The following is an 18,749-nucleotide window of genomic DNA, read 5'->3' on the forward strand; positions in this document are numbered from 1 at the left end:
TCTAATAGGATACGATACATAGTGTAATTTTTTGCGCAAACAATATGTTTTCAGTTTAGAATTAGAAGAGAGTGCTAACATAACTTCAATTATTTTTTTTTATTTTTATTTATTTTTTGCTATTTTTTTATTTATTTTATGATTTCCATCATAAATTGTTGATGGGAAATAATTTTCTTAGCAGACATAAATAAAAAAGAATATAAAATAAGTTCAGTACCTATATAAAAGTAAACAAACATGTAAAAGTAAACAAAAAGTACTACATTCCAATATTAAATGCATTACAAGTTTGTTTTTTTTTTTTACATTTACAATCTTGTGACACCTCTAGAGGCATGGACCTGCTTGGTACAAACGAACCCTTTCTCTCACTCACTCACGTTTAGCAGGCTGAAAATTCTCCTCTTCCCCCTCCGTACAGACTCAACCCAGCTGTCAGACGTCGCTGCTGGGAGAACCACCCAAAGAGGTGAAACTTCCCTCCAATCCCTACCTAAACCTGGCCAGTGTACTGCCTGGAGTGGTACTGCAAGGTATGTGTGCACACACACAGTATGCATGACAATGCATTGTTATAGCTAAAAATGTATGTGTTGTAATTTTGGTGTTAAACCAGATAAACATTTTTTTATTTTATTTTTCTCAGGTGCGTTCAACTGTAGCACAATACTGTACTGGGGTTTAAAATAATATTTTGTCAACAATTACAATACATTATACAGTGTATGTATTTAATGCAACAAATAGAGAATTTACATACAACAGTGTGTTTATTTAACTATTTGCAAACTTGTCCTTGTGGCAGCCCAGCATTATTTGTAGTTATCATCCAAATTCTGGTTTGGCTAATGAGTACTTATGTTAAATCAGGTGTGCTAGCTTACAGGAAATACACACACTCACATTTTCTAAGCCACTTATCCTACTGAGTCGTGGGGAGAGCTGGAGCCTATCCCAGCGGTCATTGGGTGGAAGGCATGAAACACCGTGGGCAGATCGCCAGTCCGTTGCAGGGCAGACAGACAGACATATACATCACAGGGCAGACAGACAGACACTCACACCTAGGGGCAATTTAGCATCTCCAGTTGGCATGACCGCATGTCTTTGGACTGTAGGAGGAAACTGGAGCACCTGGAGGAAACCCACACAGACACGGGGAGAACATGGCTGACAAGATATATGTTTTTTTAAAAAGAAGTGTTTTTTTATTGTATATATGTTTATTTGTGTTTATGCCATTTATACATACAAGCAAAAACACACTTACTACCAAGATAAATGGATCTAAGTATGTGCCTAAGACCTTTGCACAATGCAGCTTGTAAGTATGTATGTATTAATTAATAATTATTTTTAAAACCACATTTTTCCTCATGGCTACCAGAAAAACGTCCCTACACTGTTATAATGGGGGCCATTTTAGTTGGTCTCCATATAGTAAAACACATACACACTCACATAATTTGAATATGATGAATTCTCTGATGGTGCTGCTGTGGCCTCCCTGTGCTAGCTCAGTTTTTCACTCTCTTGTGTTTACAGTTCAGAACTGCCTTGTCTCAACTGTTCCCCGCTCAAGGCTACATTTACCGCCAGGGTGCCAACAGCTGGCAGACATAAGCGGCAAAGTGTGTGTGTGTTTGTGTGAGTGGGTGTGTGCGACAGGAATGTTGGATAGGCCTTGGTTTATTTCTCTCTGCCTCTCTCTCTCTCTCTCTCTCTCTCTCTCTCTCTCTCTCTCTCTCTCTCTCCATTTCTTCCTGTCTCTCTCTCACTGTGCAGCCCCCAGCAGCAGCAGCAGTGGTAAAGGTCAGGCAGTTCAGGCAGTCAGTGGAACCTACAGCTCAGTCCTGCCTCCAGCTTCACTCTCGAGCACTCAGTACAGCACTGAGAGCAACACATCAGAGTACACACACCAGTACACTCAGCAATACTCACAGGTAACCCACACACTGAAATCTACACATACAGATACTCTTTACACTAGAATTTGCAGTATTTGTCCAAACCTGACAGAAGTCCCTTCATGTTCAATCAGTTTCAGGCTTCATTTCTTTATTTGTTGGGTTCAGATCTTACACTCGGGGAACTCATAGACTGTCTCCCAGTTTTAATCAAAATCGTTCTACATTTACCCGTCTTTAGTTTTTTCTCCCTTCTTTATTCTTTTAATTTGGCACACTGGAGTAACTTGTTTGAAGCCATTAATTGACAAATTTCATAAAGTGGAAGTTTAATGTAATTATGGATAGCAGATAATTGATTGAGTAAGTGATTAATAAGTGATTAATATTTTTTTAATGCTGTTTGCCATTGACGATCTGATAACAGCTTTCATTGTCGTGGGGTGTATTCGGGTTCGGATCAAAAGTTCAAGTCCATTTAAAGCTCGCAAGCTTACACTTCAAAACGTACACAGTAGTGCATTCATTACACTGTAATACTGGACCACACTCTGTTCTGGACACAAAAGTATTCACCAGAAAACTGGCCATGCAAGGGATCTGTCAGAGATATCTCTGCAGTATGCCTTTAATTGTATAGAGAATAGTAACATATGTTCTGTTTACTGTAGTATTTTCTTAAGCTGATAATTTTCTTAAACACCAAGGCCAGAAACCGTCAGCTAAATACCAAGACCAACACAGAACATGAATTGCCGAGCAGTTCCTGTTTTTTTTTTCCTGTTTTTTATGGAGAGGGAACAGGGAACAGAACACTAGTGAGTTCTAATCAGATGGATTTTAGGGCTTTAGTAGGTGGGGGAGCCCTACTTCTGTCATAGATTTCAATAATCTGGAATAATATGAAGTATTCAGAGCTGATGTCATGGAAATGTGATTAAGATTAGTTTTCAATACTTATCTAACAATATTTTTATCCAGTTAGCTAGCTGCAAGTGTGCCTTTTTAGTGCATTTAGTAACAGAATATGTATATATGTAAATATAAAACTATACATATTTTTAAGTGACCCCAAACAACTAGTTTTCATTTAGAACCTTAGTTAAATTGAACATTAATTTGTAGAATGTCTGGTCTCATTAGGACATTTTAGCCAATCAGCCATGTTGTGAGGTGGATGTAGAAGTCCAATATCATAACAGTTCCATGTGTATTACTTTCTAATTTTGATCCTTACTATTATTGTAAAATGTGGGAAACAGTAAAAATGGAGAAAATTCTGCTATGGAGAGCTGTATCCAAACTTATGACTGGTACTGTATGTGCTGTAATTAAAGCAAAAAATATGTCATTAAAAGCAAACTGATCATAGCTTTCTGTTCTTTGCTGCCTAGTGAGTTGTTTTTCAGTGGGTGACGTTTAAGCTGAGTCACTGGATCATTTGCAGTGTCCATTTTGGCCTTCATAGGTGAAAAGAATCTTACAGAGAATTTGCCAGCTCTGAGAAAATGTGACAAAGGGCCATGTAGATTCCTCCGGTTTGATGTTTTCCAAAGTACTGCTTGTTAAAATAGTCAGAACACACACACACACTCTGTACAGAATATAAGGGACATTTCAGACCCAGCAGACAGACCACTGATGCTGAAATATTGGTAATAACATTCACTTTTCTCCCTAATTTAAGTGGCATTTCTCTCCATCTCTGTCTGATTCCACTACACATATTTCTGTTCAGTATCAAACATGACAGAAGGGGCTGCAGGGGGTTGGCAGATGCCTACAGTAAAATGAATAAAGGAGTGATGAAAACTCAATTGAGAAATTCAGAGGGATTGTGGCAGAATGGGGATGAGCTGGAGCAGTAGTGAGCAGCAATGATTGGTCTTTGGGAGGAAAATGAAGAAAGGAACTGAACTCTTCCCTTAGGCAGGTTGAGGATGGACAGAACAGTGGAGATTTCTCTCGCGCTCTCTCTCTGTGTTTGTCTCTGTCTCTCTCTTTTCCTTTTAAATTTAAATCAGGAAACCTTCATTGGAATGAACAGAGTTATTTCTACTGCCAGAGCTGCAATGTAATATTAAAGGAATGTTAATAAAATCAAATGTACGCAATTTCCTCTTACCCTAACAGTAGTGAATCAGCCAAGACATGTTTAGTTTGCCTCTTTAGTATGAGGCTAATGTAGCTATTAAGTAATGGATGCTTATATCCCAATAATTAGTATCATGTAAACTGCACACTTGAATTTTGTCTGTACTTTTGTCTATTTTTGTAGATAACAGTATGTCAAACGGTGTCTGAAACCACACAAGTTGGTCTGTTTGACATTACTTAATAAGCTTACGTTGTCTGTGGTGAGCATGTGATGATTTGGCCATGCGGTTTGCACAGTGTTAAGCTTCCATTGCTTGTTACCTACATGAGCCTCGTAGTTTCAGTGCAAAACTAAAGAAGCAAACTTCTGATACCAAACTGTCTGGACTGATCAGCTACATTTGGGGTAAGGAGGAAATTTTATTCCACTGTAAAGTTTCACAGCATTGGAGTAAAGGTGTTTTAAAAGGGAATAGATTATCAGTTACATACCTTTAAAACCAAATATACACCACAAGTGTATACAGACATAGTCATTTCTGTATTTATGCCTGTTTGATGCTTCTTCTGTTATATACATACATACATGTTAAAATGTTAATAAGATGTTCTGACAGCAGCAATAGCAATATGGTATTGTATATAATACATAATATATTATATATACTACCATATATATATAATAATAATATGTCCCATATGTATTACATATACACTACCATGCAAAAGTCAGAGACTACCTTTCATATGTTTCATGTCTAGTCAAAATGGATATTAAGTACAAGTTATTAATTTTTCTAGATATATTTGTGATAAGATGAGATATACTGTATAATAATCCATGTGTGTGAGGAAGGGAAAAAATTTATGAAAATAAGGGAAAAAATAAAAGTTTCCAGCAGTTTTATTAATTTTTAAAAAAATTAATAAAAGATGCAGAGAAAATGGGACTCCTAACAACCATGCAAGACCTGGTAGACCACCAAAAACTGTCATCATCAGATAAACAGTACTTTAAACTTTGATCTTTGAGAGAGAGGAAAAAATCACAGGTGTTTTGTCCATCCTTTCACTATGAGAAGATAACTCAACACTCTGAGTGTGAAAGGATGTGTAGCTGTCAAGAAGCTGTTGCTGAAAGAGAAAATAGACAAAAAAGACGAAAATTTACAAAACAAGCAAAGAAGCTGCTGGTGTTCTCAGAAATGTGGACTGACCACCTCAGAATTCAGACCTCAACATCACTGAGTGTATTTGGGATTAATTGCATCTAAGATTGAACTTTGGAAGTGTGAAAAATATCACTACAGATTTCTTTTAAAACCTGAAAGCAATTAAAAAAATAGAAGCAGGAATATAGGCAAAGTGTGGAGACGCTAAATGCCGTGCTTAGTTGTAGAGACTTCTGGGTACATTTCTCTAAATATGTTTTCTGCTTTTTTTCCTGATGTTTATGCTTGAAATTGTACTTAACCCTCAAATGACCAGGGCACCAAAGTTCTATTACACACTTCTATAACCTAAGAACAGTCCAACCAGTTTGCATTGAAGTCTTTGTAGTTACTGAATAATAAACCTTAGTATGTAATAAACCTTTGATTTTCAGGGGTTATTGGCCGTTTTGACTGGAAGTTTGAAAACAGAAAGGTGGTCTCTGACTGTTTAAGTATCTAAATACCTTTTCAGTTAAAAAATGTAATTAAACATGTAGCTTATGTAAAAGCAGGATTATTTGTGGGTCCTGCTGGTTAGCCTTGTATTTCTCTGGACACGTTTGTTCCAGAAATGTACAAAAACAATCACACACACATCCACACCCACATTCCCCTCTTGGCTTTCGTTTGGGAGGATGAAGACATTTGCTGGGAGTAAGTGGCATGAATATGGGTCTCCTCTCCTTCATATTACTGCAAGTGCACCTCTGAGAAAGCGAGAGAGAATGTAGGAGAGGGAGAGAGAAAAAGAGGAGGGGGTTGGCTGGGAGTAGTTTTGTCCCATCTGGTCCCTCACTCCCCCGCACTCCACAGCTCCAGAGAAATGAGACAACGAGCTTTCACGCTGGATAAAGACGGGTTGGAGAGGGGGGTGGTTGGGGTGTAGTGAGTGAGAGATAGGAAGAGAGAGAGAGGATGAGAGATAGAGAGAGAGTGAGAGAGAGCAGCAATCAGGGCATGACAGAAAGAGTGGTGAAAGCATGTAGAGATAAAGTATGCTGATGGAATAATAGAGAGAGGAGAGAAAGACAGGAGTGGATGAATGAATAAAATAGAGAGAGAGAGGCAGTAAGAGCTGAAATATAGAGGCCTGAAGGCCAGAGCTCACTGGCCAAGCAAACATCAGCAAACACAAACATTTGGTTGGGGTGCTGGAGAATGTTCTCCCCATTCACACAGTTCTAGAATACCCCGCAATTCACAATGTTCTAGAATGTTCTCTTCCATTCACACTGTTCTAAAATGTTCTCCCCCATAATCACTGTTCTAGATTGTTCCAACATTCATGCTGTTATTGAATGCCTTTGTTCTAGACTGTTCTCTCCATTCATATTGATCTAGAATGGTGTTCCAATTCGTACTGTTCTTTAATGTTCCCCTATGTCACACTGTTCTAGAATGTTCCTCCCCATTCACATTGTTCTGTTCTCGGCATATCTCACTGTTCTAGAATGTTCCCCATTCACACTGTTCTAGAATGTTCTCCTCCATCCACACTGTTCTAAAATGTTCTCCCCTATAATCACTGCTCTAGAATGTTCCAGCATTCATGCTGTTCTTGAATGCCTTCTCCTATTCATTGTTTTACACTTCTCTCCATTTGTGTCGTTCTAGAATGTTCTTCTTCCTTTAATGATGTCCTTTAATGTTCCACTACTTCACACCGTTCTAGAATGCTCTCCTCCCCATTCACATTGTTCTAGACTGTTCTCTCCATTCACGCTGTTCTATGTTCTCAGCATTTTTCTCTGTTCTAGAATGTTCCCCATTCACACTGTTCTGTAATGCTCTCCCCATTCACATTGTTCCAGACTGTTCTCTCTGTTAACACTGTTCTAGAATGTTCTCTCCATTCACACTGTTCTAGAATATACTCCCCCCCATTTCATACTGTTCTAGAATGTTCATCCCACTCACTAATTTTTAGTTTTGCTGGTTTTCATAGTTAACAAAACTTATTTAACTGCTGTGTACATCATTTGCGAGGTGCATGAAATTGTTCTGGAAGAAACGTTAAAGACTAAATAAGTAATGTGCTTCCTTTCTGGAAATATGGTTTCTGTCTAGTTCATGGTTACAGTGCTGTGTATGGTTTCCTTTGGTGTAATTTTAAGAAAGCAGAACAGTTTATAAATATCTGGTCAAAAGAAGCTACAGTACGTCAGCATCATTTTAGCCTAGAGAAGAAGTGCTGTATTGGTTCATGATGTTTATTAAAATTTTTTAGATATGATCTGATGCATATTATATTTAGAAATCATGATATTTCATTTTATAAATATCATCTAATACTAACCTGAGAGTAGGAAAGTATATGTGAAGCAGACCTCAGCAGGATTTCACAAACACACACACACACACGTTTTGATGAGCTCAGGTGGGACGGCACGCTGCTGCTGTGAGTGTGTGATGTGCATGACAGCTCTTATTAATGTGTGTGTTGTAGGAGGCCATGCAACAGTGGTACCAACAATACCAGACACAGAGCTACAACAACAGTGGCCAAGAGACTGCTACAGCCAGCGAATACAGCAAGGAACAACCTCAGGTGAGCACATGTCCCTTACAAGTTAGGCCTCAACTGATATGAACGTTGTTACTGATGCCAAGCTAAAAATTGTGATAACCGATAATGATGATGTTTCACATGGTCAAAAAATAAGCAGACTCCAATAATTTTTCTTAAACAGACAAGTCATTGTTTTTAAAGCACATTAGAGAGAAAAAGAAAGGAAAGTCTCAGAAAGTCTTGCTCTCTCTCTTTCTCTCCCTCTCCCAGGCTGTAGTAACGTCCTCATATGGAGACTACACTACCTATATGCAGGCTGTCAGTCAGTACTATTCTCAGACTCAGATGAATCAGGCTGCTGCACAAGCCTACCAGCAGAGAGACCTCAGCAAGGTACACGCAAATTCACACACAGTCACTCAACTCCCTGCATCTGCTGCAACTTCAGTATCCATCACTGACTAAACCTAAATACTTTTTCAGACTGAACATCCACACATCATATCATCACAGTTGCAACCAAACAAATCTCTAGACTGGTAACTTTTCAGGAGACTGAAACTTGAAACTTAATGTTACAATATTTTGTTTTATTTAGTATGTTCACGATAAAATGTTAATACAACGTAAAGACCAGCAGTCATCTTTACATGGCAAAATGGACCTATATGGTTTTAATAGCACCACAACAATACAATCATGGTCAAGCCTTGGGCCGATAATTGATATTATCAGATATTGTCTTTTATTCTCTTTCATGTGTCAAGTGCTTTGTCCAGCCATTCACTGTACAATCATTCTAATCTACATTTAGTCAAACAATGTATAGGAAAGATTGGACTAATCAATTACTCAGATACATACTTTGAATGTAACTTGAAAGGATTACAACATAGATTCTCAGTCTGACAGAGAAGTAAGGGGGCATGCAAATGAAGCTAAAACTCTCAAATAATATGAGATCTACACTCCTGTAGAAAGAAAAAAGGAAAAGCTTATCTAGAATAAGTGCCAGCGTGCCAGTTTGGCAATGTTTTGTTTTCCAACCAAAACAAACATGGAGAACCACTGGATGTTACAGTGTTATATGCCGTCTGTGCAGAATACAGTTATGATTATAAGTTATTATAAAGTAGAGTTAGGAGCTGACCTGGTTGGTAATAAAATGGTAATTATATTCAATGAAAATGGAAGCTATAGGGTAAGGCTCTGTTACCTTCACACTTGGGTACTTTGTAACTGAAACTGTTATGTTGTTTGTTGAGATAATTCTGCTGTTTTATTTATTTGTCTAAATTTACATTATCATAAGTTTATTATGGGCGCCTGTTAATTAGGCTATTCAGTGGCTGAATTATGGTTTGTGATTTTTTCTTCTCTTTGAACAAAATTGAAGCAAGCAGATTGAAGAATTATAAATCTCTGTTTTTAATACTCGTCAGTACAAAGTTGATAAAAATGGACAGAACTGGCTTGCGCTGAAGATTTTCAATACAGTGTTTCACATTTTAATTGATCAGAAATGGCATATCCACCAGCAGGACATGGAGCTGATTATTTTCTATATATATATATGAGTGAAACTGCATGTTCCTTTAAGAGACTCTGGCAGGCTATAGCTGAGAGCTGTCCTGTTGCTGGTGTTGTGGGACTTTAGGGCTACAGGGTGGTCCCACTCAGGTCCTGTGTGTCTCTCATGTTTAATGACATAATGTCATACAGGAACAGCTTTATTATTTCTCAGTCAGTAGCTGCCTAAACTGAGTGCTGGAGGATTGCCGGCAGGAACGTCTTTATGTGTGTACTTGCATGTGTACACTGTAAACTTTATTTTAATACCGCTGTTGTGAGTAATTAAATCTTTTTTTTTATATTTCTAGAGCGTTTTTAAAGCAAACAATGTTTAACCAAAGTGCTTTACAGCTTTAAAACTACATATCAAGGTTATTTGACCAATGGCTGTTCACACTCTAAAGTGTCTGTGTGTTGTAATGAGTAAAAATAGATTTTGAGTTTTGACTTAAAAAGGAAGTTTGGTGCTTTAATCCATCCTCTCTCTCTCTCTCTCTCTCTCTCTCTCTCTCTCTCTCTCTCTCTCTCTCATCTCACGTTCTTTCGCTGCCTCCATTTATTTTCTTTCTCTATGTCTCCCTCCTCCTCCTCTCTCTTCTTCTCTCTCTCTCTCTCTCTCTCCCTCTGTCAACCTGTCTTTCTCCTTCTCTATCTCACTCTTCCTCTTTCCTTCTCTCGCTCCTCTCACACATCTTTTTTTTTGTCTCTCTCTCTCACTCCATCTCCTTCCCCATATGTCTATCTATCTGTCAATCTCTCTATATATTTGTCTCTCTCTTTCGTCCTCTCTTTCTCTCCCTGTCTTTCTTGTCTCTTTCTGTTGCTTTCCCTCTCTTCCTCATTCTCTCTGTCTCTCTCTCTAGGAGCTGGAGGTAGTAAAGCCCCCCCTGGCTGCCCCTCTGTCTCTGAATGGCACTGCCCAAACCATGCTGCCCGCCTACAGTGCCCTGCCAATCATGCCTGGCTTCATCACCCCCACACATGCTCACACACACACGCCCAGCCCTGTCACGCACAGCGCACACACAGCGACAGACTGGAACCAGTATTACTATGTAAGTTTGTGCATGCGTGTGCTGGACCACACTTTGGCAACACAAGTGTATAATTAATTGTCATGCCAATAAAGCCAGTCCAGTTGGATTAGAGAGAGGAAGAAATAGTGGAGAGTCAACATGCTTCAGGGAGAAAGTGACTGAATTCTTGCGTTGAGGTGGACTCTCATAATTCTGTGTGTATATTTAGATATTTAGATTCAGATTTAGCTCTTTATTATCATATGCACATAGAAACAGGTTGCACCACAGATTAACTTAACATGGTAATCCTTGGTGTCATTAGAAAAATGTAAATTTGGTTAGAATTATATACACTACATGTCTAAAAGGCTCAGCCAACGGTTCTTCTGAAATCAAGGGTATTTATAGGGAGTTTTCACCCCTTTGCTGCATTAACAGCTGGGGGGGCGCTTTATACTCCTCTAGCCAACACCTGGAGACTTTAGGTTCATGTGTGGCTTCTCTAGAGCATGTCATAATATCAGCAGTGCTTTTCTGTGGAGATTAGACAAGCTGTGTTTGTGCAGTTTTGCGCCTGTGATTGCAAGGGGTGTATCTTAAAGTAGCAGCTCAGTTCACTAATGATTAGGGGTATCTGGACACCTTTCGAGTGTAGTGTACATACAAACAATTATAGATATTATAATAGAACAGAACAGAATGAGGGGGGGAGCTTTTCCCTCTTGGCTTAGAATTGTTCATCTTATTGAAGGGCAGGACTTTGCCATGTAGAGAATTATGAGCTTTCCCCTTTCAACTAGTGAACTGTTTCCTCCTCTCTGGTCTGGTTGTGTTTGTTGCGGTTGTGTTTCCCATCAGAGACAACACATTGTATGGAAGACACACAGATATGCAGATAGCTGACAAAATCCTGATAGTTGTGGCCAACTTAACATGCAAAAGATATCTGATGTTCCATCTGTGTGTGGCTGGAGCATCTAAGGCTGAGACTAGAACGTAGATTGTCATATTAATATTTTTTGTTAGATTATTCAGTTATAACAGTGTAGATGCTATAACAGTGTAGATAAAATGCTATAAGCTAGACTCCAGGAGATACTTTAAGATGTTTTAATTAAAATTTCTAGGATTTTGTCCCCTAGAATTAAATCGGCTGTTTTTGTTACTGTGCCCTTAAGACTGATTTATGCAAATGAGGTGTGTTCTCATTGGCTGCCCTGGTTTGTGTCTCATTCACAAGCAGTTCAGAGTGAAACAGTTCTTATAACTTCACTGGCAGGTAGCGGAGCTAAACTACTGTAGGCAAATATATGTAAAAAACGAAAGGGTCACAAAAACAATGATTACAAAATGAGAAGTTTTTGCAGCTTATTTTCCAAATATGAATTGCATATATGAAGGGAATGGTACATTTGGAAACATTAATAATGTCTATACAGTACATCAAACTAAACATCAAAACAAAAATTGAGGAAATTTAAAATATAAGTGATAAATAATATATGATAATTGTCTGCAGTAAGTCCACAGTAAGTTATCTGCCTTAAAATTTGACAACACATTTCAAATATGAGGCATTCTGGGTGTTAATTTAATTATAACCTCATCCAGAATGTTTTCTCAATCAGTATTGAATAATCTAAAGCACTATTTATCATCTAAAATTTCTTCATTTTTTACAGCTTTCTGCAAATGAGTTGATACTTCTGAAGCTTCAGAGAAGGAGCATCATAATAGAATTATTTTATACATGAACCTGCATCAAAGTTGTTTTTTTATTTTCTTGAAAACAGTGATTGCAAACTTTTGAATATTAGCATATAGATCTTATAACAGAGGTAGATATATCTTGTATGTCATCTAAAGTGCAGTTATTGTATTGCAGTCAGCTTACAGACTGGAAGGGAGGAATGTTGAGTGTCTGTATGCCCATGTTTTTGTTTTTGTCCTGTCTTTGGGTTTGGTGTGCAGGCAGCCCAGTAGGAGTCTGGCGTTTGTTAGTGTGAAGTGTGTTTATCAGATGGAGCGAGAGAAAAGACAGTGAGAGGGAGAAAGAGAGAGAGAAAGAGACTAAGATGTGCACGTCTGTGTGGTGCTGCTGATGTAGCCAGGACAGCTCAGGCTTCAGAGAGTGCTGAGATAACCGGGAGTGTGTGTGTATGTGGGCTAAGAGAGTGGCATTCTCTCGCACACTGTGTAATACATGGACTTTTTACTGATCATTTAACTTCTGTGTCACATCTATCACCACCAATTGGCAATTTTTGGCAATTTTTTTGTCTAGAAATTAATCACCCTTAGCTGATTAATCGTTAAAAAATTAAGGACTGTTGAAAAACGCTGAAAAATCAAGGACTCGTCAAAATATCAATTCTAAAACATTCTAAAACTGGTTCTGACATAAGATTGAGTGAGCTATGTTCAAAGCCATTGTAAAATATGTGATATATGCACCCTTAGGCGTGCCCACATTGGCTGAATTCTGTATTACTGCACCAAGTAATAGTGATACTTGAGGGGCTGAACCTACACTCACCAAGCACTTTATTAGAACCATTATAGTAATACTGGGTATGGCCACCCTTTGCTCTCAAAACAGCCTCAGTTCTTCGTGGCATGGATTCCACAAGATGTTTGTAACATTCCTTTAAGATTCTGGTACATGTTGACATGATCGCATCATGCATTTCTGCTGATGTTTCAAGTGCACTCTCTTGCTGCGAATCTCCCGTTCTACCACCATCTCAAAGATGTTCTATTGGATTCAGATCCAGAGATTGGGATGGCCACTGAAGAACATTGAAACCAGTTCGTCACAAATTTTGTTTTGTGATATGGTGCATTGTCATACTGGAAGTAGCCATTTGAAGATTGGTAAATTGTGACCTTGAAGTAATGCACGTGGTCAACAGTAATACTTAAATAGGCTGTGGCAAGCAATAATCAATTGGTATTAACAGACCCAAAATGTGGCAGAAAACATTCCCCACACAATTACACCACCTCTACCAGCCTTGACTGTTGACACAAGGCAGGTTGGGTCCATAGATTCATGCTGTTGATGCCAGATTCTGACCTTACCATCTGTGTGTCTCAGCAGAAATTGAGATTCATCAGACCAAGCTATGTTTTTCCAATTTCAGCTGTCCGGTTTTGGTGAGCCTATGCCCATTACAGCCTCAGCTTTCTGTTCTTGGCTTACAGTATTGGAAGCTGCCATGGTCTTTTGCTGTTGTAGCCCATCCACCTCAAGGTTCGACATGTTGTGCATTCAAAGTAGTTATCTGAATTACCAAAGCCTTTCAGTCGGCTCAAACCTGGCCATTCTCAAATGATTTCTCTCAGCAACAAGGCATTTCCGTCCGCAGAACAAACTGCTGCTCACTGAATGTTTTTTTTATTGCACCTTTCTGAGTAAACTCTAGAAATTGTGTGTGTAAAAGTTCCAGGAGACTAGTACTTCTAAAAATACTCAAACCATGATTTTATGCACTGTGCTGCTGCAGCACAGTTGGAAGATTAGATAATTGCATGAGTGAGAAGTTGTACAGGTGTTCCTAATAAAGTGCTTAAAGTGTGTTCATCATTTGTATGACAGAAAGTTGATGAAATAACTGGAATATATGATGATAGGCTACTGGAAGTTCTATGTTCTAAAGTTATATTTATGACTCATTACTAGCCCAAGTTAAAACAAGCGTAAATGGCACGTCCTTCTACGTAACTCTGCACACCCATATGTGATTTCCTCACACTATCGTGCATCACACTTTCTCAGAAAACACGGACGAAATAGTTGTGTGTCACTTTGCTTTCAGTGTTACATCATTGTTGTCATGCTATTGTCCTCTCGAAAAGTGGTCCTGAACACCACTATTTTTAGCTGTGTGTTTTATATTTTGGTAGGTCTGTCTAGCAGTTTCCTGTTGCACCCTCATGCGAACAGTTAAAAAATGTTTCTCAAATTGATAAGCGCACCAGATACCTGTTCAGATAGGAACTGCGGTTTATTGAAAATGAAATGTTTTTTTTAAAGCTGCACTATTTTGCACCTATTTTGTTAAAATAAAAAAATAGCTAAAAATACAATTATGCATCGCTGTGAGTCATCCTGTAAAGACTGAAATAGTAATTTAAAAGTCAGAGGTGTCAGATCAGGAGTTTTTCAGACCACGTCATACGACTTTATGTATTAAAATAAAAGGCACAGACTCAAAAAGAAGGTCCAGCTTGATGTTTATATCTTGAATGCAAAATCATCACATGCCCCTTACCAAGTTTTGATAGAGTTCGCTTTAAATACTCTTTCAGTGTGCTCGCAATAAACAGATTCATCTGCTCAGGAAAGGAAACCGAAGCACAGCCAACATTACGAAGTGTTCTTCCACATATCATGTGCAGTTCCACATTTCCACCAGAGAGGTCTCCAAGTCCCTAAAAACAGTTGTTTGTCAGTTAACGGTTAGACGGTTAACCATTTACATCCCTACAGGCAGTAATAAAAGCATGTCATTTTTATTTAAATAAGGACACATTTTGGTATAAACTTGAATTAAACTTCGTTTCCCTCCTTTTCTCTCTTTCTTTCTTTCTCTCTCTCTCGCTGTATCTCTCACTCATTTTTCTTGCTCTCAGAGTCAGGCGCGAGGACAGAAGCGAGAATACCCTGCACTGCCCGTACAGGAGGTGACATCGGAGGGGCCGTACATTGGCCAGCATTCTCAGGGCCTTGGTGGCCAGTATGCCGACTACTTCAAAAAGAAAAGAATTTAGAGAATATACACACAGTCGCACTCTCACACTCATGGAAGCACACAATTTTCTTGACTACATTGTCGTTGTCATGTCCAAGCCTTAAGTCTAAACTCTGCCCTCGATAGCTGAGACTGATTATGTTTAGTGTGTGAAGGTTTGTGTTCTCTCTGCAAGGTCTGAATGTGCTCAGGCCTCTTTATTCCTGGCTTTAAAGCCCGGCTGTTTCTCTGAATGTGGCACACTTTGTGCTGTGTAATGGAAGGCACTGTGCTTTTGACATTCTTCTCTCCTGCCATTACTTCTGATTGCCTCTGTGTCCTTCTCGCTCTCTCTCTCCCAGGCAGGGTACTTTTCCACTCCAGGGGAATATGTGTGTGTGTGTGTGTGTGTGTGTATGTGTTTTCTTTGTAAGTGGTCAAGGGCTGTAAAAAAAAAAAACAGAACTATACTCAGAGAATTATAATCATTTTTAAATAGATTTTGCTTTAAAGAGTTGGACCTTACTAACACATTTGGTTTAGTGTAGAATAATCTGTAACAATCTGTAGTGTACAAATATTCTGTAAATACATAAACTTCACTCTGAGTGGTTTCATTAAAGACATTTTCCAGCATGTTTCAGTTAACCTCTGTCTGCAGTATCTGTCATGCAGTCGACTAGCACAGACAAAAGTTTTGCCTGTGGCCATTGACGGTTAACCAAGTTACCGCAGTAACAGCCTTCTATAACAGTAAAAACTCATTTACCACTCTTTTATCTTTTAATGAGATGTGATATCCTACATTAACGCCACATGTATTATACAATATGAGATTGTTCTAGAAACACAGCTGTTGAGCTGCGCTGGTTAAACACTCTCTGTGCTGCAGCCTGATGTCATGCCTGTACAAACATTGCCTGTGTGTTTTAGGAACACACACCACAGCATCAGGTTTCAGACAAAACAGATGTTTGTAATTCCGTTCTTCATTACTAGATTACTAAATTAAAAGTTTTGTGACCAAATTAAAATGAAAAACATTCATAACTTGTAATGTAAGTTAAAGTTAAGAGATTATATTCCAAGCAGTTTTGGAGTGTTTCAATTGGCCCATTCAAGATGATATTTTCACACAATGTAGAGGACAGCTGGAGTTCTCAAATTGTATCAAAAAATGAAACACAACAAAAATGGTGATGGGTTTTGTTTCGACAGTGAAAAAATACTACAACCACAACTTTTATTGAAGTGCACTTTTTATGTTAATTTATTTCACAAAGATCACATTAAATTATAATCAAAATTACCAGATGAAAAGGTGTTATCTTATTATGTCAGCTGTAATATTTTATATGCTGTTGTTTTTGATATTCTTATTGCTGTGCATGTAAAATAACCTTTGTGGAAATTAAGCCAAAAAACTCAATGTTCATACAAACCCCCCTCCCCACCCAGCCAGTTTAACACTTTTCCTTGTGCTTGAAAAAGAACAGAAAAGTATTGACTCAATACAATTATAATACAAGCCAGTGGGCAGCTGCTTTTCTGTTCTTTTACTAAGCACAGGTAAACACATCAAATTGACTGCCTGTGGTAGTCGACTGTATGCTATAGGAGCAGCAGATAACTTGAAACATGCTGGAGTCTTCCTTTAACACAAGGGCCAAATAGACAACCCTGTTTACACACAGATGTATACACAAGGCCCTGTTAACTTACAAAGATGTGTAAATGTACATTTTGTATGTATGTGTGTGTGAGTGTGTATCTATAGCTCTGTACATAGTGCTGTAACTGTAGGAAAGATCAGCCATTCTACTGCAGGAGCCTTAAGGCAGAATGAGTCTGTTAACTAATGCACTTAGCCACTCAGACTGGCCATAGCAAAGGCTAAAGGCAATAATGTGTAATGGGTCGTCTTCTCTCTGCTGATGGACACACTCTGTGGTCACTCTTTTCAGGCACGAGTGGGTGTGTACGCCACTCGTCTCTCTGAAAACTTATTCTAGGGAAGATAACATTTTTCATCTCTTTGAGGTGGAAATCTGAAAATCTTTTGGAAGATTTACTCAGTGCAACTCGTCTGCCATTCTTTTACTCAGCAATAGTAATATTGCTCGTTGTACCAATTGACCAGCCTGTGCACCACCCACAAATACCTTCTTTTATAGCAACAGTTAACAAGATTTACTGAATGTTGGCAAAAATGCCATTCAACCTAATGTAGAGTTGTAGTGGAGAGTGAATGAAGCAAAATATACAAATTTTACTAAAATGTTGTCAAAATTTGTAAATGTAAAGAGTGTTATTGATTTCAAACAGTAGTTATTTTTTACAGCACTGTGCAAAAGTCAGAGACCACACCCTTCATTTACCTCATTTCCAGTCAAAACGTCTGAGGAGATTAGATACAAGATAATCCACTTGCATAGAGAAAGCAGAGGAAAATAAGGGGAAAAACAGTGGTTAAAAAGTATTTAAATTTGTAGAGAAAATGACAATCCTAACCAAAGACCTGGTGGACCACTGAAACTGACCAATAGATAAACAGTACTTAAAGTGTTCATCAAGCTCCACTCTTGCTTCATATCTGAAAACATCCACAGGTGTTTCTTAACAAGTCTGGAAGAATGTGCAGCTGTCAAGAAGCCTTTACTGAAAAAAAAAGGAAATAAACAAAAAAATGTGCAAATCAGACACTGCTGGTGTTTTCAGAACAATATACTGACCACCCCGGAGTCCAGAATCTCAACATCACTGGATGTGTTTGGGTATATTTGGAGTGTAAAAGGCAGAAAATGCAACCATCTTCTAAGACTGAACTTCGGAGGTGTGGAAAATGTTGCTGAAAGCTGAATCTCCTCAAAAGAAATGAGTCTGTAATGAAGGCAAAGAGTGGACGCACTAATTACTGAAAAAATATATTTAGTTGTTGAGGCTTCTGTGTAATTTCTTTTTAAACTTGTACTTAAGGTCCATTTTGACTGGAAATGAAATAATTGAAGGTGGTTTTTGACTTGTGAAAGATTGCACTTAGGATGGACCGGATGTTGTTTTTTTATCATGTAATTTCCAGTCTAACTAGATGCCTTTAGCTACTACACTGTCCAGTTCGGTAGCGTAGCATGATAAACTCTAAACTCAGTGTTAAGTATCCATTCTAAACAAAGATGGATTGAATGTGATTTTTCAGCATTGTGTAAAGCTCATTCTTGCACCAGTGGCTATGAAAGGGGGCCATTTGTGGGTAAAGCATTGACCGGTCAATTCTAATAACAGTGCAATGCTGCTGGAAGGATGTAATGTGTGTAATGGGTCAGTGTGGCCCTGCAGATTAACAGTAATCTGTGGAGCTGGAATGCTGGAAAGCAGTTTTCATTTGAACACCCTGCCAGTAATAATCTCAGCACAATGCCGCTATATGGCTATTAGTGCTCTGTTATTGTGTACTTTACTTGCTCTCCCTCTAATCCCTTAATGGTCTGTTTAAGGCAGTATTTGTGTGGCATTACTGTATCATATGACTGTACTAATAATACGCAGAATGGGACTAAGTGCTTATTATATTTACAGTTGCTTCTTTAGTGGGAGCATTCTAATCAAAGTGTTTTTTTGTTTGTATTTTTTTGTAAATGATATTTAACCGTGTGTTTGAACGGCTCAAAGCCATAGCTCTTCTCGTGTGTATAGCT

General features: G+C 38.4%; 1 protein-coding gene across 1 annotated transcript in view; it reads left to right on the plus strand.

Annotated features, from left to right (window-relative positions):
- Nucleotides 1-15,576, plus strand: part of raver2 (ribonucleoprotein, PTB-binding 2) — an 89,479-nt gene extending 73,903 nt beyond the window's left edge. The window contains exons 10-15 of the mRNA XM_036570234.1: nt 425-536; nt 1,789-1,946; nt 7,668-7,769; nt 8,001-8,123; nt 10,166-10,357; nt 14,957-15,576. Coding sequence (XP_036426127.1) covers nt 425-536; nt 1,789-1,946; nt 7,668-7,769; nt 8,001-8,123; nt 10,166-10,357; nt 14,957-15,094 — 825 coding nt within the window. The 3' untranslated portion in view covers nt 15,095-15,576. The remainder of the gene's footprint in view (nt 1-424; nt 537-1,788; nt 1,947-7,667; nt 7,770-8,000; nt 8,124-10,165; nt 10,358-14,956) is intronic.
- The last annotated feature ends 3,173 nt before the right edge of the window (nt 15,577-18,749 follow it).

Source organism: Colossoma macropomum, unplaced genomic scaffold, assembly GCF_904425465.1.
Source record: "Colossoma macropomum unplaced genomic scaffold, Colossoma_macropomum, whole genome shotgun sequence".
In the NCBI taxonomy this organism is placed as follows: Eukaryota; Metazoa; Chordata; class Actinopteri; order Characiformes; family Serrasalmidae; genus Colossoma; species Colossoma macropomum.